Source organism: Jaculus jaculus, chromosome 16, assembly GCF_020740685.1.
Source record: "Jaculus jaculus isolate mJacJac1 chromosome 16, mJacJac1.mat.Y.cur, whole genome shotgun sequence".
In the NCBI taxonomy this organism is placed as follows: domain Eukaryota; kingdom Metazoa; phylum Chordata; class Mammalia; order Rodentia; family Dipodidae; genus Jaculus; species Jaculus jaculus.
In genome coordinates, this window is record NC_059117.1 from 17,171,501 (window position 1) to 17,194,614 (window position 23,114).

The 23,114-nt window shown below is 42.4% G+C and overlaps 2 protein-coding genes across 3 annotated transcripts in view; one reads left to right on the forward strand and one right to left on the reverse strand.

The window, feature by feature from the left end:
* Window positions 1–23,114, reverse strand: part of Fbxl13 (F-box and leucine rich repeat protein 13) — a 205,543-nt gene that overhangs the window by 79,249 nt on the left and 103,180 nt on the right. For both annotated transcript variants that reach the window (XM_045135824.1, XM_012947562.2), the window contains exons 10-11: window positions 16,960–17,012; window positions 8,286–8,386 (exon numbers count right to left, since the gene is read on the reverse strand). In XM_045135824.1, coding sequence (XP_044991759.1) covers window positions 8,286–8,386; window positions 16,960–17,012 — 154 coding nt within the window. The remainder of the gene's footprint in view (window positions 1–8,285; window positions 8,387–16,959; window positions 17,013–23,114) is intronic.
* Lrrc17 (leucine rich repeat containing 17) overlaps window positions 1–23,114 on the forward strand; it is a 34,982-nt gene that overhangs the window by 4,689 nt on the left and 7,179 nt on the right. The window contains exon 2 of the mRNA XM_045135825.1: window positions 19,382–20,303. Coding sequence (XP_044991760.1) covers window positions 19,520–20,303 — 784 coding nt within the window. The 5' untranslated portion in view covers window positions 19,382–19,519. The remainder of the gene's footprint in view (window positions 1–19,381; window positions 20,304–23,114) is intronic.

The window sequence follows — 23,114 nt, forward strand, 5'->3', positions numbered from 1 at the left end:
GTGTACTGGTATTATAATGCAGAGAAAGGAGAAATCACTGGACTTCTGGCAAGTGGCATGACTTAAAGGAGTAAAAGGCTGAGAAATTTTTAAAAAGTGAAGAGGGGAGCGGAGAAGGCCTTCCAGACACAGTGAAGGGAAGCATGAAGCAGTCAGATGCCTAGAGGGAAGGGCTTCTCTTGGGCAACCTGGACAGGTGAGATTGGTTGGGTAATGTTAGGGACCAAAAGGGAAGAGTCTAGACATCATAAGAAGATTGTTCCAGGATGATTCTTCCTATGTGGCATGAAATAAAGCAGGTTGAAGGGAAGATGCTATGATGCTAAGCAAATAAGGATCTGAGAGTGTCATCAAGGTGGAGGTAAGCAGAAATAACTGTAAAAGGTAAAAAGTCAGGAAATACTAAGCAAAAAGTTCCTGGAATGGGCATAAGCTACAGACAGCCTGCATTTTCATCTTCAGAAAGCTGACCAAGTCCCCAAGGAAGTGAAGAAAAAGATTTTTTTTTAAAAATCTGGCAAATTAATGTTGCCAAAAAGGGCAAACACATTAGAACTTTTTCTGGCAATGGGTTTATTTGGAAAGCAGTACTAAAGGCAATAAGGAGAAATGACAGCAGCAATGACCAACATCTCTGGTTATTTTTACTTCGGAGGATAGTTGTGCACACCCAAGCATACTGGAAACAATGGAAACACAGCACAAAATAAGAATTCATTATGAAATTTGTTTTTAATCATAAAGAAGTCAGTGTACATTTTATATGACAAAAATAATTAGTGTCAAGTAGTATTGATTCTGAATGTTCACTCAGTGGCAAGAACGAAAAGTTAAGAACAAAACAAAATTCCTTTTTGGAATCATCCTTTTCTATCTCTGCCACTAAAAGTATAACTTAATTTGTAAAATAAATGTTCCTGGGCTGGAGAGATGGCTTAGCGGTTAAGCACTTGCCTGTAAAGCCTAAGGACCCGGGTTCAAGGCTCGATTCCCCAGGACCCATGTTAGCCAGGTGCACAAGGGGGCGCACGCGTCTGGAGTTCGTTTGCAGTGGCTGGAGGCCCTGGCGCACCCATCCTCTATGTATCTCTGTCTGCCTCTCCCTCTCTCTCACTCTCAAATAAATAAACAATTTAAAAAAAATTTTTAAAAAATGTTCCTAACAAATCGTTCATAATTACACTAATAAGTTTAATATGATAAGATAAAAAGGCTGTTTCAAAGTATGATTTGCAATAATAGTTGGTAGCTTAAAAAAGAAAAGCTAAACATGGTTGGCTCACACTGTAATCCCAGCACTTGCAAGGCTGAGGCGGCAAGACTGCACATGCTTAAGGCCACCGTGGGCTACACAGTGAGTTTCAGGTCACCTGGGCTACAGAGAGCATATCTCAACAAAATAAAGTTCAGCCAGACAAAAAACAATTTCATAATGTGATACAAACTACTATCAAATCATCTACTTTGTAAATTCATATTTTCACATATGAACTATATATTTTTAATATTCTCTTTCTATGTTTATATTTGCTATTATATATGAAATATATTTTATGCTATTACATGTAACTATTATTATTAAAATACTCCAAGATATCTTAATAAATTCTAAAAGGTGGAAATAATTAATATAGAGTTATTTACATATGTACACATATGCACAATTAAACTTGTATCTTAGTATAGAATGTCTAAGCAAAGTCCTAAATGAGATTTTTGTTTTGTTTTTTTTGAGATAGGGTCTCACTCTAGCCCAGGCTGACCTGGAATTCACTATGGAGACTCAGGGTAGCCTCAAACTCATGGTGATTCTCCTACCTCTGCCATCTGAGTGCTGGGACTAAAGGCGTGTACTACCACGCCTGGCTGCTAAATGAGATTTTTTAAAAACATATTCACTTATTTATTTGAGAGAGAGACAGAAGGGGCATGCCAGGGCTTCTAAGAACTGCAAACAAACTCCAGATGCATGTGCTACCTTCTGCATCTGGCTTATGTAGTTACTGGGGAATTGAACCTAGGTCCTTAGGCTTTGCAGGCAAGCATCATAACCACTAAGCCATCTCTCCAGCCCCTAAATGAGATTTTATATCATAGAACTAGAAAACCTTAGTAAACTCCTGCAAAGGTCTTGGCCCCTCACAGGTCTCCCACAGTGGTATAAACCAACCCATGAGCCCAATATTTGGCATCTTGTCCCAAGTCCACATTAATCAAGTGACCATCATATTGACTGATTAAAATTGGTCATAGTGGGATTATTTGTTCCACAGAAATCAGGAAATCTTACAAATCATAGCTTCTCCCTACCCAGCCACATGGTAAACATTTCCTGGAATGCTATTATGTTTGGAACATACTTTAAGAATTAGTGATATGGAGAAAGTGACCTGTACTAGTTAAAATGTATCTATAGGAAAATGGTGAGAGAAAAGATAGCAGCTTTGAAGAACACGGATAAATAAACAAACAGAGATAAAATAAAATGGGATTTTTTTCCAGGCAAATCCTGAACAAGCCTTCCATAGCTGGGAAAAAGGGCCAGGCTTTAATGTTTATAAGGTTTACTCTGTACCAGGAAAAATTAATTGAAAGAATTGAAACACCATTAAGCTTGGAAAATGTCTTCAATTTCTCTGAGAAGAGGAAAAATTTGTAAACATCTTGGCAGGAAAAAAAGAAGGTCAATAATAAAGGGGAAAAAAACATCCTGAACCTGGAGCCACATGGGTAGAATTTTAAAGATAAAGCAAAAATAATAAATAAATAAGTAAGGCAAAGGGACTGGGCGTGTTGCTCAGTAGCAGAGTGCTTAAGTAACCACACGAAGCCCAAGGTTCCATCCTCAGTAACACATAAACCAAGTATGATGGCACCTGGCTGTAATCCCAGCACTTAGGAGGTGGAGCAGGTCCAAGGTCATCCTCAGTTAGCAAGTTTGAAGACAGCCTTGGCTACATGAGATCCTGTCTCAAAAGAAAAAAACAAAAACGATATAACAAGATATTAAAAGAAAACTTGGAGAACTATACATCAGGATTAGTGTTCGAACTCTAAACTAGCAGTCATTTGTAGAAATCAGTGCCTGAAAATCTAACATTCATGAATTTTTCCTAAAAAAAGAAGGTTTTCTTTGTTTTGTTTTGTTTTTGTTTTTGGGGTTTTTCTAGGTAGGGTTTCACTCTAGCTCAGGCTGACCTGGAATTCACTATGTAGTCTCAGGGTGGCCTCGAACTCACAGCGATCCACCACCTCTGCCTCCCTAGTGCTGGGCTTAAAGACAAAGAGGTTTTAAGATTATCTCTCTAGACATCATAGGATGGCTTAAGAATTAAAGAAATCATGGGAGGACAGGTGTTGCAATTAGCTTCTCGTTGCTGGCACGAAGAACCCGACCAAAGGCAGCGGATGGGAGGAAAGGACTTATTTTGACTTGCACACTAAGGAAGCTCCATGAGGGCAGGGGAAATAGGGCATGAGCAGAGGCTGGACATCACCTTCTGGCCAACATCAGCAACAGCATCAGAAGAGTGTGCCACACACTGTGGCAAGGGGAAGCTGGCTAAAACAGCCATAAGCCTTCCCCCCAACAACACATCACCCCGGGAGGCTGTAATTCCCAAATTGCCACCAGCTGGGGCCCTGGAATGCTATTATGTTTGGAACATACTTTAAGAATTAGTGATATGGAGAAAGTGACCTGTACTAGTTAAAATGTATCTATAGGAAAATGGTGAACACAGAACACAAAAGTTTTTGGAGGACATCTAGTTCAAACCACCACTAGAGATGGTGGTGCATTCCTGCAGTCCAGCAAGTTGCACTAACTAGAACAGGCAACAAAATGTTATAAAAGTAAACAATGCAATTCCTATAGCAAAAGGCAGAAACACTGAGTGTAGTGTACTAATATAGAAGCCAGAACATAGAACAAGATGATACAAGACCCTATCATCATTTCTAAAAGAAATGAACAGAAAGACAGAAGGACCAAGAGTTCATGGCCAACCTCAATTATACAACAAGTTTTGAGGTCAGCCTGGGCTACATGAGACTCTGTCTCAACCCCCCTCTCCAGACCCAGACAGGGCATGATGGCTCACGCCCTTAATCTCAGCACTTAGGAGGCTGAGGTAGGAGGATTGCTGCGAGTTCAAGGCCAGCCTAGGCTAGAGTCAGTTCCAGATCAGCCTGGGCTAGAGTAAGACCTCAGAAAGGAAGGAAAGAAGAGAGGGAGGAAGGAAGGAATATTTGCCTTATAAATTTGCCTCTTCAATAGACAAAGAAAATAAGCCATTTTACAGAAGCAAGCTGCCGACATATAACATAAAAGGCAAAACTAAAAACACAAAGGTTTCCTACACAGGGATATAGAGTTATTCCACAAAGAGCACAGGCAGAAGAAAGCAAATGTGAGCTTATTAATAGCAGATTCTTAAAAATTCAAGCTGAGTGTGGTAGTTCATGTGTGTAATCTTGGCACTCAGAAGGCTGAGGTAGGAGGATCACGAGTTCAAGAGCAACATATGCTAAATACTGAGACCCTATTTCAAGACAACACCAGCAACCAAAAAGAAAAAAAAATATAACAAGGTCACATCAACCAGGAAAAAGAATATAATAAATGTTACACTTACTAATCATCTTGTATAAAGTATCAAAATAAATAAATTAGAAATGTGATTATAATTGATGACTAATAGATCACTGTTATGACATTTCAAGAAATTATATGCATAAATATACACATGCATGCAGAATTTTTTCACTAAAACAAACTCTCTTTGTTTTTAAACATCCATGCATGATATGCTGAAATTAATTACAAACTAGTTCACTAAGAAACTTTAATAAATTCCAAAAAGCAGAAATAATTCAGTCCACATTTTTTGACTACAGTGCAAAATTAAAAACAGAAGTTTAATCAAAGAAACGTCAACCACTTGAGACAAAAACTTCTCTTCTAAATAACTTTTGAGTCAAAAAGAGCAGCATATACTGACTAGGATATTTTTAGAAAATGGAAATAATATTTCACAAGTACTTTGCTTTGATTCTTATTTAGAAATAACTTCATAGCCCTAATTATTTTGAAAAGGAAATATAGTGAGTAATTCAAATGAAAGTTTAAAGACATATTTACACCTCATATTAAAGTCCAAATATTACCATTTAGAAAATAAAATCAGCTACTAGAGAGACTGCACAGTGGTTAAGGCATTTTCATATAGCCTAACAACTCAGGTTCGATTCCCCACTACCCACATAAAGCCAGATGCACAAAGTGGCACGTGCTTCTGGAGTTTATTTGCAGTGGCTAGAGGTCCTGTTGCACCTGTTCTCTCCCTCCTTCTCTTTCTCTCACTTTGCTAATAACTGAAAATAAAATACTACCAGCAAATGTAATCAGAAAAGCTTCCATTCATAGTATCAATTAAAAAATATTAGGGCCAGGCATGGTGGCACATGCCTCTAATCTCAGCACACAGGAGGCAGAGATAGGAGAGGATTGCCATGAGTTCAAGGCCAGTCTTAGACTACAATAGTGAATTCCAGGTCAGCCTGGGCTAGAGCCAGACCCTACCTCAAAAAAAAAAAAAAAAAAAAGAAATAACTTATACAAAAGTTATCTATATTAATGAAAAATGATATATTTAAGAACTTTTAAAATGTAAGAAATATACTATGCTCCTGATAGATTAAGTATCATAAAAACATGAGTCAGTTTACTTTAATTATTGGTATAATGATAAATCTCTGTCTATTTCTCCAGAAAGGCACATAGATATGTAAATTTACTATAGTTCTTTTTTGTTGTTGTTTGTTTGTTTGTTTTTCGAGGTAGGGTCTCATTCTAGCCCAGGCTGACCTGGAATTCACTATGGAGTCTCAGGGTGGCCTTGAACTCACGGCGATCCTCCTACCTCTGCCTCCCAAGTGCTGGGATTAAAGGCGTGCGCCACCACGCCTGGCAACTATAGATTTGATATCCTAACTATCTTACAAACACAAATGTTATGTTACATAACTTTGCAAATAGTAAGAACCACACAGTATTCTATATTTCCACTCCAGATTCTCATACAACACTGACACTGACTTTGGCCGAACTCTTCTGAAAGCAGCCAGCCAGCTAACATTTACAACTGAGGTGTGAGCCTACTCCCATGAGCTGCATTTTGACACCCAGGTACTCCTACATCTGCTTACACTGAAGACTTAGATGGACTGTATATGCCCAGGCCTCACTCACCCTCCAACGACATGAACACCTTTGCTGAATCAGACCATTTGAAAAGAATTGAGAAAGTATCTTTGTTTCTTTCATTTTACAACATGGTAGCTATAGACATGACATTTTCAAATTTAATCTGCTTCACTCATCATCTTTTTACATCATTTGAGTGTAAATAATCATAAAATAGCACATCAAAGGGCTGGAGTGATGGCTTAGCAGTTAAGGCACTTGCCTGCAAAGCCAAAAGACCCAGGTTCAGTTCCTCAGGGCCCATGTAGAGCCAGATGTACAAGATGGCGCATGCATCTGGAGGTCATTTGCAGTAGCTGGAGGCCCTGGCACACCTATTCTTTCCCTATATTTCTGTTTGCCTCTCTCTCTCTAATAAATAAAATAAAAACTTGAAAAAGAAAAACAGTACATCAAGTCCTGACTAGTCGTGTTTGCCATGTCCGTGGTGTGGGATACTCCCCAGTGGCCCATCTTAAGGTACCAAGGACAGGGGGTGAAGCAGGAGCTGGGCAGGACTAAGCATCAGCACCCCACTTAGAAACATTGTCACCAGAGAGATACCATCACCACAGAAACCTCAAGAGCATGATTAAGTTACATGCAGAGAAATATTAGGAAATAATGTGTTTGGAGTACTTACTGTCTAAGAATTTCAGAATAAAGAATCACCCTGCCAAGCATGCTAGTGCTTGCCTTTAATCCCAGTACTCGGGAGGCTGAGGTAGGAGGATTGCTGTGAGTTTGAGGCCATCCTGAGATGACACAGTGAATTCTGGAATCACGTAGCACTTAGTTGTTTCGTCGGCGAGTCAGTTGGATGACTGATTAACTCCTTAACAAGTGAGAGCAGGAAACTTCCTTGGCTGAGGGACCACACAAACACTGGCCTGCCACGTGTGGCACAGTTGACTGACTTCTAGTTTGAATCATGGCTTCATTCAGCACTAAAGTAAACTCCAAATTGATTAAAAAGTATATAACTGTTAAATAAATGCAGGCAAGGGAGAGACTCTCTATATCTAAAGGTATCCAAAGAAATTTCAAAGGTCAAGTTTTGTAGACTTGACTGGATGAGGTATGATAATCAATAGAATAAGTAGGAAATGGAGTGACACTTTTTTGAGGCGTCCTCATTTGTGGAAAATGGTTAGAGTCAGACATAAAGAAAACTGCCACCCAGAATTTTCTCTGCTTAAGCTTTTCCAAACATCTCACTGTTACTTTTCAAAGGATCTCAAAAAGTTATATTCTCAAAATTAGTTCAGTCTTTCACAATAGTTTGAAAAATATTTTCCCAAAGTCAAATTTGAATGTCTCCCAGTATGATCAGATACTCTTCCTGATCAGTCTTTCCAGAATGAAAACAAAGAAAACTTGAAAAAGAGGCATTTTAATTTAGTTGAATATCCTGCTAGTTCTGCTCTTCCATCCCTTCTTCTCCATGGAAGTGCTGACTAAGGAGAAGCAGGCCCCGCATGAAAGTCCTCAGAAAGTGAAAACCCTCCAGTGTCGGAGGCCCTACGGCCAGTGTCCCCTCAACAGGCAGCCAGGTCACGCCACTAGGAACCTGGGCAGCAACGCCCACAGTCTGAGGAAGCAGGAGGCAGGATTTCTGTTCAATAAAGGTTCCAGACACCAGATGAAAGTTAGGGGCCAGACTCAAATGCCCAGGGAGGGGAAGAGGGCAGAAAGAGAAGATAAGGTTCGATTCAAGCTTCTTGGTGCATTGCTGCAAGCCTGATAAAACTGTAGCCAAAGTAACCCAGTGACCAGCTGCTCCGGTCAAGTAGGGAGCGTGGAGGCATCAGCTTGGGGACTTGACAGAGGCAGTCCCCTCGCACTGCTGCCATGGCGGGGTGCTGGTGAAGGGATGACCTTCAGGGAATGCTAGAACTGCCAGGGCATGGGAGGGACAGTGATTTTCACTGTAAAAGACAGAAGAGCAAGCACTGGAGAGGAGGAGGCAGAGGCTTACAAGTTCAGGGCGCGCATGGGGTACATAAAAACAAAGAAACGTGAATATTCACAGCATTACCTGGGCAGGAGTCGCATTGTCCTGTTGGTGATGGTTGTGTTGGACAGATTGAGATACAAGATCCCGGGGCAGCCCTCAGAAATGAGTCTCATTGATTCGTCCTGCACAAAGAAACAGAAGTACCTTATCAAACCCCAACAGGCTTCTCCATTCTCTCCCTTCTTGCCCGGAACACGTGGTCTCTTCATACTCTTTGATACTAGTTAAATAAAAAACAGGGGCCTGGAGAGATGGCTTAGCAGTTCAGCCACTTACCTACAAAGCGTAAGGACCCAAGCTCAATTCTCCAGTACCCACATGAAGCCAGTACAAGATGGCACATGCATCTGGAGTTCTTTTACGGTGGCTGGAGGCCCTGGAGTGCCAATTCTCCCTATCTCTCTCTTTCTCTCTCCTCTCTTTCTCTGAAGTAAGTAAATAAATAAATAAAAATTTTAAAGTTTAAAAAAGATGTTTCACTTCTTTAAAAAGAAATGAAGCTTAGGAGGGATAGCTTAGGAGTTAAGGCGCTTGCCTGTGAAGCCTAAGGACCCAGATTTGATTCCCCAGGACCCATGTAAGCCAGATGCACCAGGTGGTGCATGCATCTGGGGTTAGTTTGCAGTGGCTGGAGACTTTGGCACACTGATTCTCTCTATATATCTGCCTTTCTCCCTCCACTAAATAAATAAATAAATAAAATATTTTTTAAAAACCAGAAGCTAGGGGTTTTGTTTGAAACCTCATTGTTCCCTTCTTTTCTCTTTCTTTGTAAATAAAATCCTACTACATCACAATGATATTTCATTCAAAGATGAGCCCTTGGGCTGGAGAGCTGACTGAGCAGTTAAGACGCTTGCCTGCAAAGCCTAATGACCCAGGTTCATTTCCCCAGTACCCATATAAAGCCAGATGTACAAAGTAGCTCATGCATCTGGAGCTCGTTTACAGAAGCTCTGTCTCTCTCCTATCTCTCTCTGTTTGTAAATAAACAATTTTTTTTTTTAAAAAAGGATGAACTCTTACAAGTTTCAGTCTGTGACAGGAAATCTGAGTGAGAATGTCACAGTGTGAAGCACTCTTGATGCTGTAGATACAGGAAGGAGGTTACAAACTGAGCTATTTTAAGACATATGAAAAGTATTCTGAGAGCCGGGCGTGATGGCTCATGCACTCAGGAGGCAGAGGTAGGAGGATCACTGTGAGTTTGAGGCCATCCTGAGACTACATAGTGAATTCCAGGCCAGCCTAGTGTTCTGAAAGGTGGGAAAGTGAACATTCTCAACAAACAGACTTACTGAAAATGAATCCATGTCTACATTCATATATTTATACCCAGGTATCTCTGTGTGTGGCTAAACTTCAGTGGTTCTGATAATGAATATATTAAAACAGCTGAATAGGGCTGGAGAGATGGCTTAGCGGTTAAGCGCTTGCCTGTGAAGCCTAAGGACCCCGGTTCGAGGCTCGGTTCCCCAGGTCCCACGTTAGCCAGATGCACAAGGGGGCACACGCGTCTGGAGTTCGTTTGCAGAGGCTGGAAGCCCTGGCGCGCCCATTCTCTCTCTCTCCTTCTATCTGTCTTTCTCTCTGTGTCTGTCGCTCTCAAATAAATAAATAAATAAATAAATAAATAAATAAATAAAAAACAATTTAAAACAGCTGAATAAATGTTTGACAGTTATGCTAAGTTTGAGATAGTCTGAAGTAAACATACAAGGAGTATATAACATGGGCATGAATCCAATAATGGGGCTAGGGTTAGGAAAAATAAGAATTCCAAGAGACCTTCCCCAGAAGGTTGAAGCTGAGATAAACAAATTATATGACAACCACATGAGAGAGACAGGGAAACAGAGATTTCAAGCTCTGGACATAAATGTAAATTGATAAAGACCACATGAGCTTCAAACTTTGATTGCAATGAGCTACTGCTCATACAAGTAACTACAGACAATACCTGCCAGGCATAGAGGTACATGACTATAATCCCAGCATTCTGGAGATGGAGTTAGGAGGATCACCTCTAACTCAAGAGCAACTTAGGCTATGCAATGAATTCTAGGCCAGCCTGAGCTATACAATGAGCCTCTGCAGAAAGAAAAAGAAAAGGAGAGAAAGGGAGAAAGAAAAAAAGAGGGAAGAGAGAGGGAGAAAGGGAGGGAAGGAAGGAAGAAGAGAGGTGAGGAGGGGAGAGGAAGGTAGAGGAGGGTGGAGGATGGGAGGGGGAAGGGAGAATTATAGGAGCAATGGGTTTTTATTTATTTAATGGTGGTTGATAAATCTCCCCAGAACACCCATAAGGCAGCCAGTTTTAAGTGTTTGCAGTGAATGCAATGTTTTCCCACGCATCTGTACTCAAAAGATACCACTATAGGTAACTGACTGGAAGAGGTACGTCCTCACGAGGCTAGGAGATGTGATTTGGAGAACTCCGCATGCTCAGAACACCAGTAACACACTTGACATGGTAAGTTTGTTTTCATCAAAATCAGGATCAGTTTAACATTCCATTCCTCCATTTCCTCCATTACTTCCAAGACTCTTGGATATTTAAAGTAACAAAACCCTGAGGGTCAGTGTGCATTTTGCTTTCTGGTAGGAACTGACTTATCTTCAAGACAGCAGGAAGCCATGCTGTAAACCAGTCAAGTTTCTATGTTAAGCTGTATCTCTAGCCCCGATGCAAGGTAGGTTCTGGTGTGTCAGGACTATGTGAGTTTGAGTGAATCCTTTGAGAATCCCTGCCCTCTTAACACTGAAGTCAAGCTGTTACAATTTTTCTAGATATTCCATCACAAAGTAGATGATTTGGATATATGCAGACAGATAAAACAAATATAGTACAATTTTCCTGAAAAGAATGCAGAGAATTAGGGCTGGAGAGATGGCTCAGTGGTTAAAAATGCAGAGAACAAGCACCATATGTGATGCCACACTTTACCAAGTGCAACATATGTCTTTTAAAAATGCTGATAGTAGGGGCTGGAGAGATGGCTTAGCAGTTAAGCGCTTGCCTGTGAAGCCTAAGGACCCAGGTTCGAGGCTCGGTTCCCCAGGTCCCACATTAGCCAGATGCACAAAGGGGCGCACGCGTCTGGAGTTCGTTTGCAGAGGCTGGAAGCCCTGGCATGCCCATTCTCTCTCTCCCTCTATCTATCTTTCTCTCTGTGTCTGTTGCTCTCAAATAAATAAATAAAAAATTTAAAAAATAAAATAAAACAAAAATGCTGATAATAGGGCTGGAGAGATGGCTTAGCAGTTAAGCACTTGCCTGTGAAGCCTAAGGACCCCGGTTCGAGGCTCGGGTCCCCAGGTCCCACGTTAGCCAGATGCACAAGGGGCGCACGCATCTGGAGTTCGTTTGCAGAGGCAGGAAGCCCTGGCACGCCCATTCTCTCTCTCTTCCTCTATTTGTCTTTCTCTCTGTGTCTGTCGCTCTCAAATAAATAAATAAATAAATTTTTTAAAAAATGCTGATAATAGCTGGGTATGGTGGCACATGCCTTTAATCCCAGCACTCAGGAGGCTGAGGTAGGAGGATCACTGTAAATTCGAGGCCAGCCTGAGACCACAAAGTGAATTTCAGGACAGCTTGGGCTAGAGCGAAACCCTAGCTTAAAAACAAAAACAAAACAAAACAAAAAGTTGATAATAGCCAGGTGTGGCACATGCATTTAATCCCAGCACTCGGGAGGCAGAGGTAGGAGTTCAAGGCCACCCTGAGACTAGACAGTGAATTCCAGGTCAGTCTGGGCCAGAGTGAGACCCTGACTCGAAAAACGAACAAAAAATGCTGATAATGACAGTTACAGTGATTGAATACTTGTGAAAAGGCCTGGAGAGAATGCAAGAGAGGCGGAGCAAAGAGGTGTGAGAACGCTGGCTTACCCTAGAGAGGCAACAGAGAAGCTGGAGTCAGACAGAGGATGCTGTATGCTCTGTGTACTAGGGAGGAATCTGGTTTTGCTTTGAGCTAAGGGGAAAATCCAGCCTCTGCTTTTTCCTATCTGGAGGAGCTTGGACATCCAAACAAGTTCAGACCATTCCTATTCTCAGTATTTAAGAGAGCTCAGGATTGAATCTTCAAATGTCTGAACACAGAAATGCAAGAACAGTTTGGGATTGAATGGCCTATGAATTTGTCTAACATATAGTATTCAAATTCTTCTAAATATAGAATGTTCCATAAAACAAGCTCAGACACATCAAAGCCCTTTGAACGAATGTTACTCAAGTTCTTAAATATAAGCCTGTCTCCCAGCCTGGGTCTTAAAGAGGAAAACAATAGTAAAATGGAGCTGGATAAAATTACTAGCCCTTTATAGATTCCAAACTTGGATCAGACTTTCATGTTCACAAATACAATGCAGATGGTTTCATGTTGACTTTCTCACTAGAAATTAAATTCAAAGACTGAAAGACTTAATTCATATACAAAACCAAAGCTGCATGAAGGCAAGAACTGAAAATTGGTTTGTATTAAAATTATCCCAAATGGGTGGGAGAAATGGCTTAGTGGTTAAGGCGCTTGCCTGCAAAGCTTAAGAACCCAGGTTTGATTCCCCACTACCCACGTAAGCCAGATGCACAAGGTGGCACAAGTGTCTGGAGTTCACTTGCAGTGGCTGGAGGCCCTGGTGTGCCCATGCTCTATCCGCCTCTTCCTCTCTCTCTCTCTCTCAAATAAATAAATAAAATATTTTTTTAAATTACCTGTAATATTTAACAGGATATCTTTAACATAATAGGTACTTTAAAAAAATCCATGGTGTGGTGGGGGGGCATGAATCTATAGCATATAAAATTCCCAGGAAGACAGCTGAAGACTATGGCAGCAAAGATGTAAGTCTGACCTAATGAAGGAGCCCATGCTCACTTCGCTGGGGGAACAGAGCTGAGCGTTTCTTCCGGGATCTGCTCTTTCACATGTCTGTCTGCCCTCCCTTTCCTGGGCACACTGTTGAACATGAAGCAGCAGCTCATTCGTGTTGAGGTGTAAGCCACTGGCAAGACGCTTGGCTGGCCTAGTCTAGGGCAGTGCTCTATGGCTGCTGAGGGAAAACCAGAAAACTACTGGAAATGCTTCATTTATGTATTGGGGTCAAGAGCTAAGCCGGGCATGGTGGTGCATGCCTTTAATCCCAGCACTCGGGAGGCAGAGGTAGGAGGATCGCCTTGAGTTTGAGGCCACCGTGAGACTACATAGTGAATTCCAGGTCAGCCTGAGCTACATGAGACCCTACCTTGAAAAGCCAAAAAACAAAAAAGAGCTGAAGAGCCCTGAGGCCTGTAGATATATCTATATCATCTATATCTATCTATAGATATATCTACTATATCTATATCTATCTATAGGTACATCTATATATAATATATAGGTGTACATGATATAGATATATGCATCTGAAGTTCGTTTGCAGTGGCTGGAGGCCCTGGCATACCCATTCTCTCTCCCTATCTGCCTCTTTCTCTCTCTGTCTCTCTCAAATAAATAAATAAATAATTTAATTAATTAAAAGCAAATGGAATTGCAGGGGGCTAGAAAACTGGAAGAATGCGGGAAATAGTTTAATGGATGTGGGTTCCTTAAGAGTGAGGAAAATTTCTCAAATTGATTGTGGCCATGGGTACATAATTTTATGGATATGCCAAATTATTAAACTATATGCTTTTGGTATGATTTAATGTCAATATTAACATGAATTTATTTATGTCTCTACAATGCTAATTTCAGAACATAATATTTAAAAGAACATTTTTTTTTTTTTGAGGCAATTCCAAAAGACTGGCCTTGTTGTTTTGTTTTGTTTTTTGTTTTTGTGAGGTAGGGTCTCAGTCTGGCCCGGGCTGACCTGGAATTAACTATGTAGTCTCAGGGTGGTCTTGAATTCACAGCCATCCTCCTACCTCTGCCTCCTGAGTGCTGGGATTAAAGGTGTGCGCCACCGCGCCTGGAGACTGGCCTTGTTTCTATGAGAGCAGGAGTGAGAGAGAGAGAGGGAATATGGTGCACCAGGGCCTCCAGCCACCGTAATCACCTTATGTGCATGTGTAACCTTACGCACTGTGTCACCTTGTGTTTCTGGCCTGCGTGGGGTCTGGAGAGTCAAACCTGGGTCCTTAGGCTTCCCAAGAAAACATTTGAACAGCTAAACCATCTCTCTAGCCCAGAAGATAAAATTTTAAAAAGTGAATGGAGCTGGGCATGGTGGCACATGCCTTTAATCCCAGCACTCGGGAGGCAGAGGTAAGAGAATGGCCATGAGCTCGAGGCTACCCGGAGACTACATAGTGAATTCCAGGTCAGCCTGAGCTAGAGAGCAAGACCTAACCTTGAAAAACAAAACAAAACAAAAAAAGTGAATGGAAAAGACCCAATTGAGTTGAAAAGTGTTTCAAAAACTGATCAAGTGTTAGCCAGCCTGGCACAGCCACTGGGGAGGTGAGGGGCATCATTTAGGCAGAGAGAAAAATGGGCTCAAAGACACAAGGAAAGAACGTGACGTCCACTGGAACTTCAAGTGATTCATCAAGAAAATAAATATGAGGTATGAGGATCTATAAAGAAGATGCTGGGAATTTAGTCAATTGAAAATGTCTTTTCAACTGGGCCTTGACTTTCATCATGGAGTTAGTTAGTGTATAATAAGGGGCATTCCACAATCAGGCCTTCGATTTTCCTCCATCTCTTCAGAGACTTGCTCCATTCATGGCTTTGACTGAGTCTCCACAGCTTCTGTAAACCCATTTGCTGTGTGTGTGTGTGTGTGTGTGTGTGTGTGTGTGTGTGTGTGTGTGTTTCATGTATTTACACATGTTCATATGTGTGTACGCACATGTGACCAGTAAGCTCCAGGGACCCTCCCATCTCTGTCTCCCCAACACTGGGGTTATAGATGCACGTCACTATGCCCAACACTGATGTGGATTCTGGGGATCAAACTCAGGTTTTCATGCCTGTGTGGCAAGCTCTTTACTAACTGAGCTATCTCCCTAGCCCCTATGTTTGCATCTCTCCCTCTTCTATTCCCGTCCCATTAGTCATTTTTCTGAAAAGATCAGTTTATAAATAAGACCTAACTATCCTTCATCTTGCCCACTTCCCAACTTACTATGATTGTATTTCTGCTCCAATACCCACCAAAATAAAAATAATCCCTCATCTACCTCTTAATCCCCGAATGTGAGGCTCAGTCCGGGCCTACCCACTCGCTGTGGCCACTTCTCCGTGCAAGCCTTTGCTGCCTCGGGTTTGCATTCTCCACCGGCACCCACTTCTTTTCCTGCCAGTTCTTCATATCTCCTGCCTACCCCTCAAAGTCAGGATCCCCAAGGTGCACCCCTGAGTCATCCTCTTATGTTGTGCCTAGCTTGTCTTTTTTACTATCATAGTGTAAATTGTGGTTTATATCTGCATTTCAACAAAAGATGGAATTAGGTTCAGCCCTATACTGCCCACTGCCTACATGGCACCTCCATGCAGTGGCATGACATGCATTCGGCCTTAGCAGATACTTTCGCGCATATGTGTTTGGTACTAGGCTCAAACGCAGGGCTTCTCTGCCTCTATGCTGCAGCCTTCCCTAGCCCTTCTTGTTTCCTTTTTATTTTAAAACAGAATCACATTAAGTTACTCAGGCCAGCCTTAAATTCACTCAGTTTCTAAGGTAGACCTTGAACTTGCCATCTTCCTACCTGCCTTGACCTTCTGAGTAGCTGGAATTACAGGACAGTACCACATTGCCCAGTGAGCATTTATTACACATCGACGTCTATACCGTGTGCTATGACTATCACAAAGAATAAGACACATCCCCCACCCTTTGGGTCTCTTAGGCTAGTACAGGAGGCAGAAACACCATACTTGGGGTTAACATATAAGAACCGGGAGGGGCAGGAGTAAACCCAAGCCTGGGAGCCAGGAATGTCATGGCTGAGAAGATGAAGAGTACGAGAACCTCAGAGAAAGCAGGGTCCTTGAGAACAGGGGGAAAGGGCTTTCAAGCAAACAACACAGCATGAGCAACAACAAGTCTCCAAAGAGAGCTTGGTATATGGTCACTGAAACTTCAGCTGTCCGCAGGATTGGAACAAGATGAGGGTAAGAGTGGCGGAAGCAAGACCACAGAGAGTTCCCAGGGGGCAGTAATGTTAAGGTGCTTTGCCTTTGCCTAGTAGTGTATGGGTGATGGAGAATGAGGGTGAATGTGTCAGATCTGCCTTTTAGAGAGGGATTATGTGCTCAAAGAATGGAAGACAGATTGGGGACAGAGGGAAAGACAGGGACCAAGGGCCAGAAAGGAGGCATCTGGGGACACATGTTCATTTCCATCTTCTTTGGTATGGTTGGTAATAGTCATGAAAACTACTAAAATGAGTCTACCATCCCTGCCGGGGCTCAGTTTAGTTTGCCTCAGGCACATATGCATGAAACATAAACACAGTCCATTTCTGCATAATTGTTAGAGCTTTCATTGCCAGCAGCTCGAGTATTGGGCAGATAGCTACAAGATTAATAATAACATTGTACAGATGGAGTAAAAGTTCTTGCCAATATTTAATACAATCTGTTTTTTTTTTTTCTTCATTCAACCCCGAATACACACAAAAGTGTGGACTCTGCACACCGGCTCTCCAGTGTAAGGAGTCTGGGTATATATAAACAACAGCAGAATGAGCTATGTATACTCACTGTGAGTGATGTGCAGTCGGAGACATTCAACTCCTGCAGGTTTTTACAGTGGCCTAAATCAAACAAACCAAACATCACTAAACAACACATGGCAAGCATCTAAAATTTTCCATCCTACATGTAATGCAATATATTCATTAGAAAGTTCTTGGCAAGTAGCATGTTCTAAGTGCATGAGTTTTTCTATCCAAGCAAATGACGAATTTTGGCTTAAAAAGTAAAATATATACACATACTTGTTATTACTTGAGGATTTCAGGAAGAAGGGGGAAAGGGAAAGTACTATTTTGGTAAAAATACTACACACCTAGAGCTTTTAGCTCAAAAGAACTTGAAGAAAACAAATCTCTTTGATGCATGACTTTTTAATTCATTTTTGTTACCTATTAAAATTTTATTATGAAAATTTGCAAATATGCAATACAAAATTGAAAGAACTATACTATGGGCACCTATGTCTCTAGTATGTAGGTTATGGTTTATATTTATTGTATTAGCTTTGTCACATGGACACTCATCCATTCATCTCTTAATGTGCCCTTCATTCTTACTTAAAGAAATATATACATAGTATGTGTGTGTGTATATGTATGTGTTAGGCTCATATAGGTATGTATGTATACATATACAGATTTTTTTTTTCAAGGTAGGGTCTCACTCTGACCCAGGCTGACCTGGACCAGACCTGGACCGGCTTAAAAAATATATTTTAAAGCTGGGTGTGGTGGCACACACCTTCAATCCCAGTACTCGGGAGGCAGAGGTAAGAGGATCACCGTGAATTCATGGCCACCCTGAGACTACATAATGAATTCTAGGTCAGCCTGGGCCAGAGTGAGACCCTGCTGAAAAAACAAAACAAAACAAAACAAACAAACAAATATATACATATATATATATATATGTATATATATATATATAATTTACTTATTTGAGAGAAATATATATATGAAAAATTCTTTAAAATATGCAATTTCTTAGTGGATAAGAGCACTTGCCATGCAAGCATTAAGGCCCAAGAAGGCCTGATTCAGCCTGAGTTTAATTCCCTAGCACCCATGTAAATAGCTGGACATGACCACACATGACTGGAACCCCAGTCCTGTTGGCAGTGGAAACTAGAGAATTGCTGGCATTCTTGAAACTGGCAGTTCTGGATTCAATGAGAGATTCTGTCTCAAAGAAGTATATGGATGAGCAATACAAGAAGGTACCCGACATTTGCCAACATTCTCCTTTGCCTTCCACACATGTGTGCCCAGGAACATGGGCATCTGCTCATGTATATGCACACACCACACATACTGCACCAATCATGCTATGCACATACATGCAAAACAACATGCAGATCTTAGAAGTAATCACTAGTACTTAAAAAAATCAATTCTCAAATTTTAGTTTGTGAGATAACTGCTCTCTAGAACAGAATATTTACATGACAATAATTTTTACATTCAAACCATATTTCTCAAGGTACTACAGTAAGGATCAAAACAAACAAAACATCTTGCCTTTGGGGTGGGGAGTATTTCTAGGTAAGGGACTGACAGTAAGCCAGGCTACTGCTGGGATGCTGATAAGGAGATAAATAAAACAAGAAAGGCAAGTTGGGAGGGCCTGGCAAGGGGACAGAGGCTTCACTGACAAGGTGACCCTTAAGCCAGGTCTGCGGGAAGTGACTAGAAAGGAGAAGGTCATTCACTGGGCACTTATAGATCCCAAACTCAACATGGGTGATTTGGAGACCAAAAAAAAAAAAAAAAAGAAAAGCTCAGGATGGCCAAATCCGACTCTTGGCTAGCAGTCCAGGGCTGTCACAATTAGTTTTCTTAAATGCCACGCAGTGAGGTGCACTACACTTTTCTTTTCTTTTCTTTTTTTTTTTACGTTTCCACTTTTATTATTATTATTAATTAGCTTTGTACTCAGCGAATACAGTCAATTTGGTACCATTGTTAGGCTCATCCACGTCCTACCCCTCCCCTTTGTCCCTCCTTGTTGAGGTACATGGGTCATGCATTCTGGGGTTAGCCCACAGTTATGGGTAGGATAAATGTCTCTGCATATCATGACCCAACATGTGTCCAGTTTTCATTATGCTGTTAACTAATGTTTGTGGAGAATGTCCCCGGGCGGGGCTCTGGGAAGCAGTCTACCTGCCTGAGGCCTTTTTGTACAAGGAGACATCCTCGATGTCACCTTCAGATGCTGAACACGGGGTTAGATACCATCAAGCAGGCAAGAGAACCTTGGTTCAACCTCGGGGCCCAAACATCTGCACACCGAAGCAGGCAAGTACGACGGTGAGGCATCTTCGCCACTTTTCCACCAGCGCCGGTTTAAACTGGAAGGTTCTTGTTTCTATTTATTTATTTATTTATTCATTCATTCATTCATTCATTCATTTTTCTATTCCACTTAGGGACTCCTCCTCGTACCCCAGCTGGGTCTACTGGTTCCCGAACCGCATTAGTTAAGAGCACCCAGACTTAGATTGCAAAGGAATATTGTCTTTGTCCCATCTGTCCCGCCGAGGAGCTGGGGCCAGCCGGACGCCGGGATGCGCGCGGTGGCCATCGCGATCCTGCTCTGCCTGTGCAGCGCCGCCGAGCCGCGCAGGGCGAGCCCGGGCCCGGGCGCCGCGAGAAGCCGGGCGCACCCGGGCAGAGGCCGGGCCGGCGCGGGCCGCGCGGGCTCCAGGCCGGTCAAGCGCTATGCGCCTGGGCTCCCCTGCGACGTGTACACCTATCTGCACGAGAAGTACCTGGACTGCCAAGAAAGGAAGCTAGTTTACGTGTTACCTGACTGGCCTCAGGACCTGCTGCACATGCTGCTGGCGAGAAACAAGATCCGTGTGTTAAAGAGCAACATGTTTGCCAAGTTCAGAAGGCTGAAAAGCCTGGACCTGCAGCAGAATGAGATCGCCAAGGTGGAGAGCGGGGCGTTCTTCGGTTTGGACAAGCTCACCACCCTTCTGCTCCAGCACAACCAGATCAAGGTGCTGACGGAGGAGGTGTTCATCTACACGCCGCTTCTGAGCTACCTGCGGCTCTACGACAACCCCTGGCACTGCACCTGCCAGCTGGAAACGCTCGTGGCCATGCTGCAGATCCCGAGGAACCGAAATTTGGGGAACTATGCCAAGTGCGAAAGCCCGCGAGGTCTAAGAAACAAAAAACTGCTGGAGCTAAAATCCGAAGAGCTATGTGATGACGAAGAGAAGGATCGGCTGGACCCCAGACCGCAGGTGTCAGGGAGACCCCCGCTCATCAGGCCCGAGGCCGACTCCACCCTGTGCCACAACTACGTGTTTCCCATACAAACGCTGGACTGCAAGAGGAAAGGTGTGTGCTTTTTCCTTCATTTCCGTGCACGGTTGGGAAAGCGCTTAGAGTCGCATGCTTGCCTCATGATTGCTGTCACTTCCCCAGAAACCTTTCTCCCATGACAGTGGAATCCATTCCAAACTTTTCTGGAGTCCAGTCCAAGGTGTCTGGTGGCTAGGAAACAGGAGGAGCGGACACGGGTAGCTCAGCTGTGGAGTCCCTGCCTAGCGTGCTCCAAGCTCTGGGTTCTCTCCCAACACTGCATAAGCTGGGTGGGTGCGATTTTAGCATTCAGGAGGTGGAGGCAGTGGATCAGAAGTTCAAGGTCATCCGTGGCTACTTGGTGAGTTCAAGGCTAGCCTGGGTTGCATGAGACTTCGTCTAAAGGGGGAAAAGGAAAACAAAAGGAGACAAGAAGTGAAGTGGCCTCTGCAGAGGAGGCTGTGGTGGCGGCTCTGCTGGGGTATTACTATTTGTCTAGGGCAAGCTATGGGTATAAGGAATTCCTTTAATCTTAAATCCAGTTTAACTTCTGAATGTAGATTGGTGAGTGTGCAAACAAGTACAAATGCCCCTTTACACAGCCCCACTTAGATCAGTGAAAGGTGAAACAAGGCCTACATCTGTGGGAAAACAACTTCAAGAGCAAAACACACACGGCAGAGCACTCTGAGATGGAGGCCAACTGGTATAGTAATGGGCCTGCTACATTTTGTATCATTTCATCCCAAGGTTTTTACAAACATTCAATAGTGCCCTACATCTTAGTTATTCCCATTTACCCAGAATAAGAAAAAAAAGTAGAACAAGATTTATAGTATCTAATCCAAGAAATGCGAGACTAGGGAAATCTTTCTAGAATTATGCCAACTTTCTGCAAATCATTGTTGGGTTTTACAACCTACACGATTCTGTGTTCATGCTGTGCATGGTTGCCACATACAGATAAAGACATGAACTAAGAAAACAGATGGGAGATTTTAGTAGTGCTTATAACATGTTAGCAGAGATGTAAGATGTCAAAGTATTGTCCAAAAACTAAGCTACTTTATGATAACATGCCACGTGACAGCGTCTATGTGTGTCATTCTAGCATGCTTTAGTAACTTATTTATAATGGTAAAGCCAGGTGTCATTGGATTAAAGTCATAAAGCATATGATTTTATTCACTCATTTTGGAATTTTTTATTTGCTTTGTTCTGGCTTTAAGGACAAAAGATAAGGAAGACTAAAAGGTTCTTAGCAGATCCTCTCAAGAGAGCTGAAGACAGGAATTTGTTAATGTTGAACAGGCAGGAAGCTGGAGCCAGGAGTAAATTAGTTCATTTCAGCAAAGTTTTAGTCAAGACTTGCCATTCCCCTTGACTTCAGTGAAGGTGTCACCTGGTCAGATCACACCAGGGCCAGGTAACGTATAGAGGTTACCTTGCCAAGATGCCCTGTAATTCCACACTATAGTGGAGTAGTTTTAGCTTCAAAACCTGGGACTTGCTGTGCTGGGGTCCTCTGAATTAAAAAGAAAGTGCTTAATAATCGAAAGCCTAGCCCTCTACCCCACATGCTCTGCCAACCTTCAGGCATCAGGGAAGTCTGTCATGGCCAGGGTCTCACAGGTAATCAACAAATCAAAGAGGTAAACCTTGGTCTACCCAAGCCAGCTCTCACTGTCTTCCAGAATTAATCTGAGCATGTGCAAACAAGCTGCTGCCTCAGCAAGGAAGCACTAGAGGATTCCAGAAGAATTGGTAGGTGTAGTAATTTTCCTGTAGCAAGTTTGGGTGGGATTTGCTTGATATTATTGTAAAGAGTATGTTTTACTAAGCTTCCCTATGTGATTTAAAAAAAAAAAAGAAAAGGTGAAGTGAGGGCCAGGTGTGGTGGTGCTCGCCTTTAATCCCAGCACTCAGGTGGCAGAGGTAGGAGGATTGCTGTGACTACATAGTGAATTCCAGGTCAGCCTGGGCTAGAGTGAGACTCCACCTCAACCCCCCCCCCCAAAAAAGGTAAAGTGACTAGACTAAACCTGGGCTAGATTATTTGTTATTGCTGAAGTTCTGTCCTCAAATTTAGGTGAATTTTCACTTGCTACATTGGGTCTCAAAGAGAAAATGAATTAGAATTAAGTTCACTAGCTATCTGAGAAAAATATCATCAAACCAAAATTCAAAACGTCTTCAGTGAAACTATACTGTACTCTGGGAAGAGATAGCATTAAGGTTATCTTTTCTTTTTACTGTTGGGCTACTAGTGTCCCTCTACCAATGAACCTATTTCTAATTTTTTTTTTCTTTTGCCCCATTGTTATTAGTTCTTCTTGACAAACACCAGCAATAAAACATATTTTATTGTTTTCTTTCCTCAGATTACCATTATCTAAAGCAATCTTCCAGAAATAGGCCACAGAGGACCCAAGTTTGATTCCCCAGTACCTGTGTAAGCCAGATGTACAAGGTGGTACATGTATCAGTTTCTTTTCAAAGGCTGGAGACCCTAGCATGCCCATTCTCTATCTGCCCCTCTGTAATAAACAAAAATTGTTATAAAAAGAAAAACAAAGTATCCTAAGGAAGGAAAGATTTTATTTCAGCTCACAGTTTCAAAGGGTTTCCTCACAGCAGGCAAAGCCTGGCAGGAGCAGGAGACCGAGTCACATTGTCACACCAGCAGAGAAGAAGTAGACAGAGGAAAACGAAGCAGCACTAGACTATGAACCTTCAAGGCCACCCCCAGTGACACACTTCTTCCAGCAAGGCTCCACCAAAGGCTCCACCACCTTCCTGAACAGCACCACTAACATGGGTCTGTGGGGGGCACATAACCAAACCACC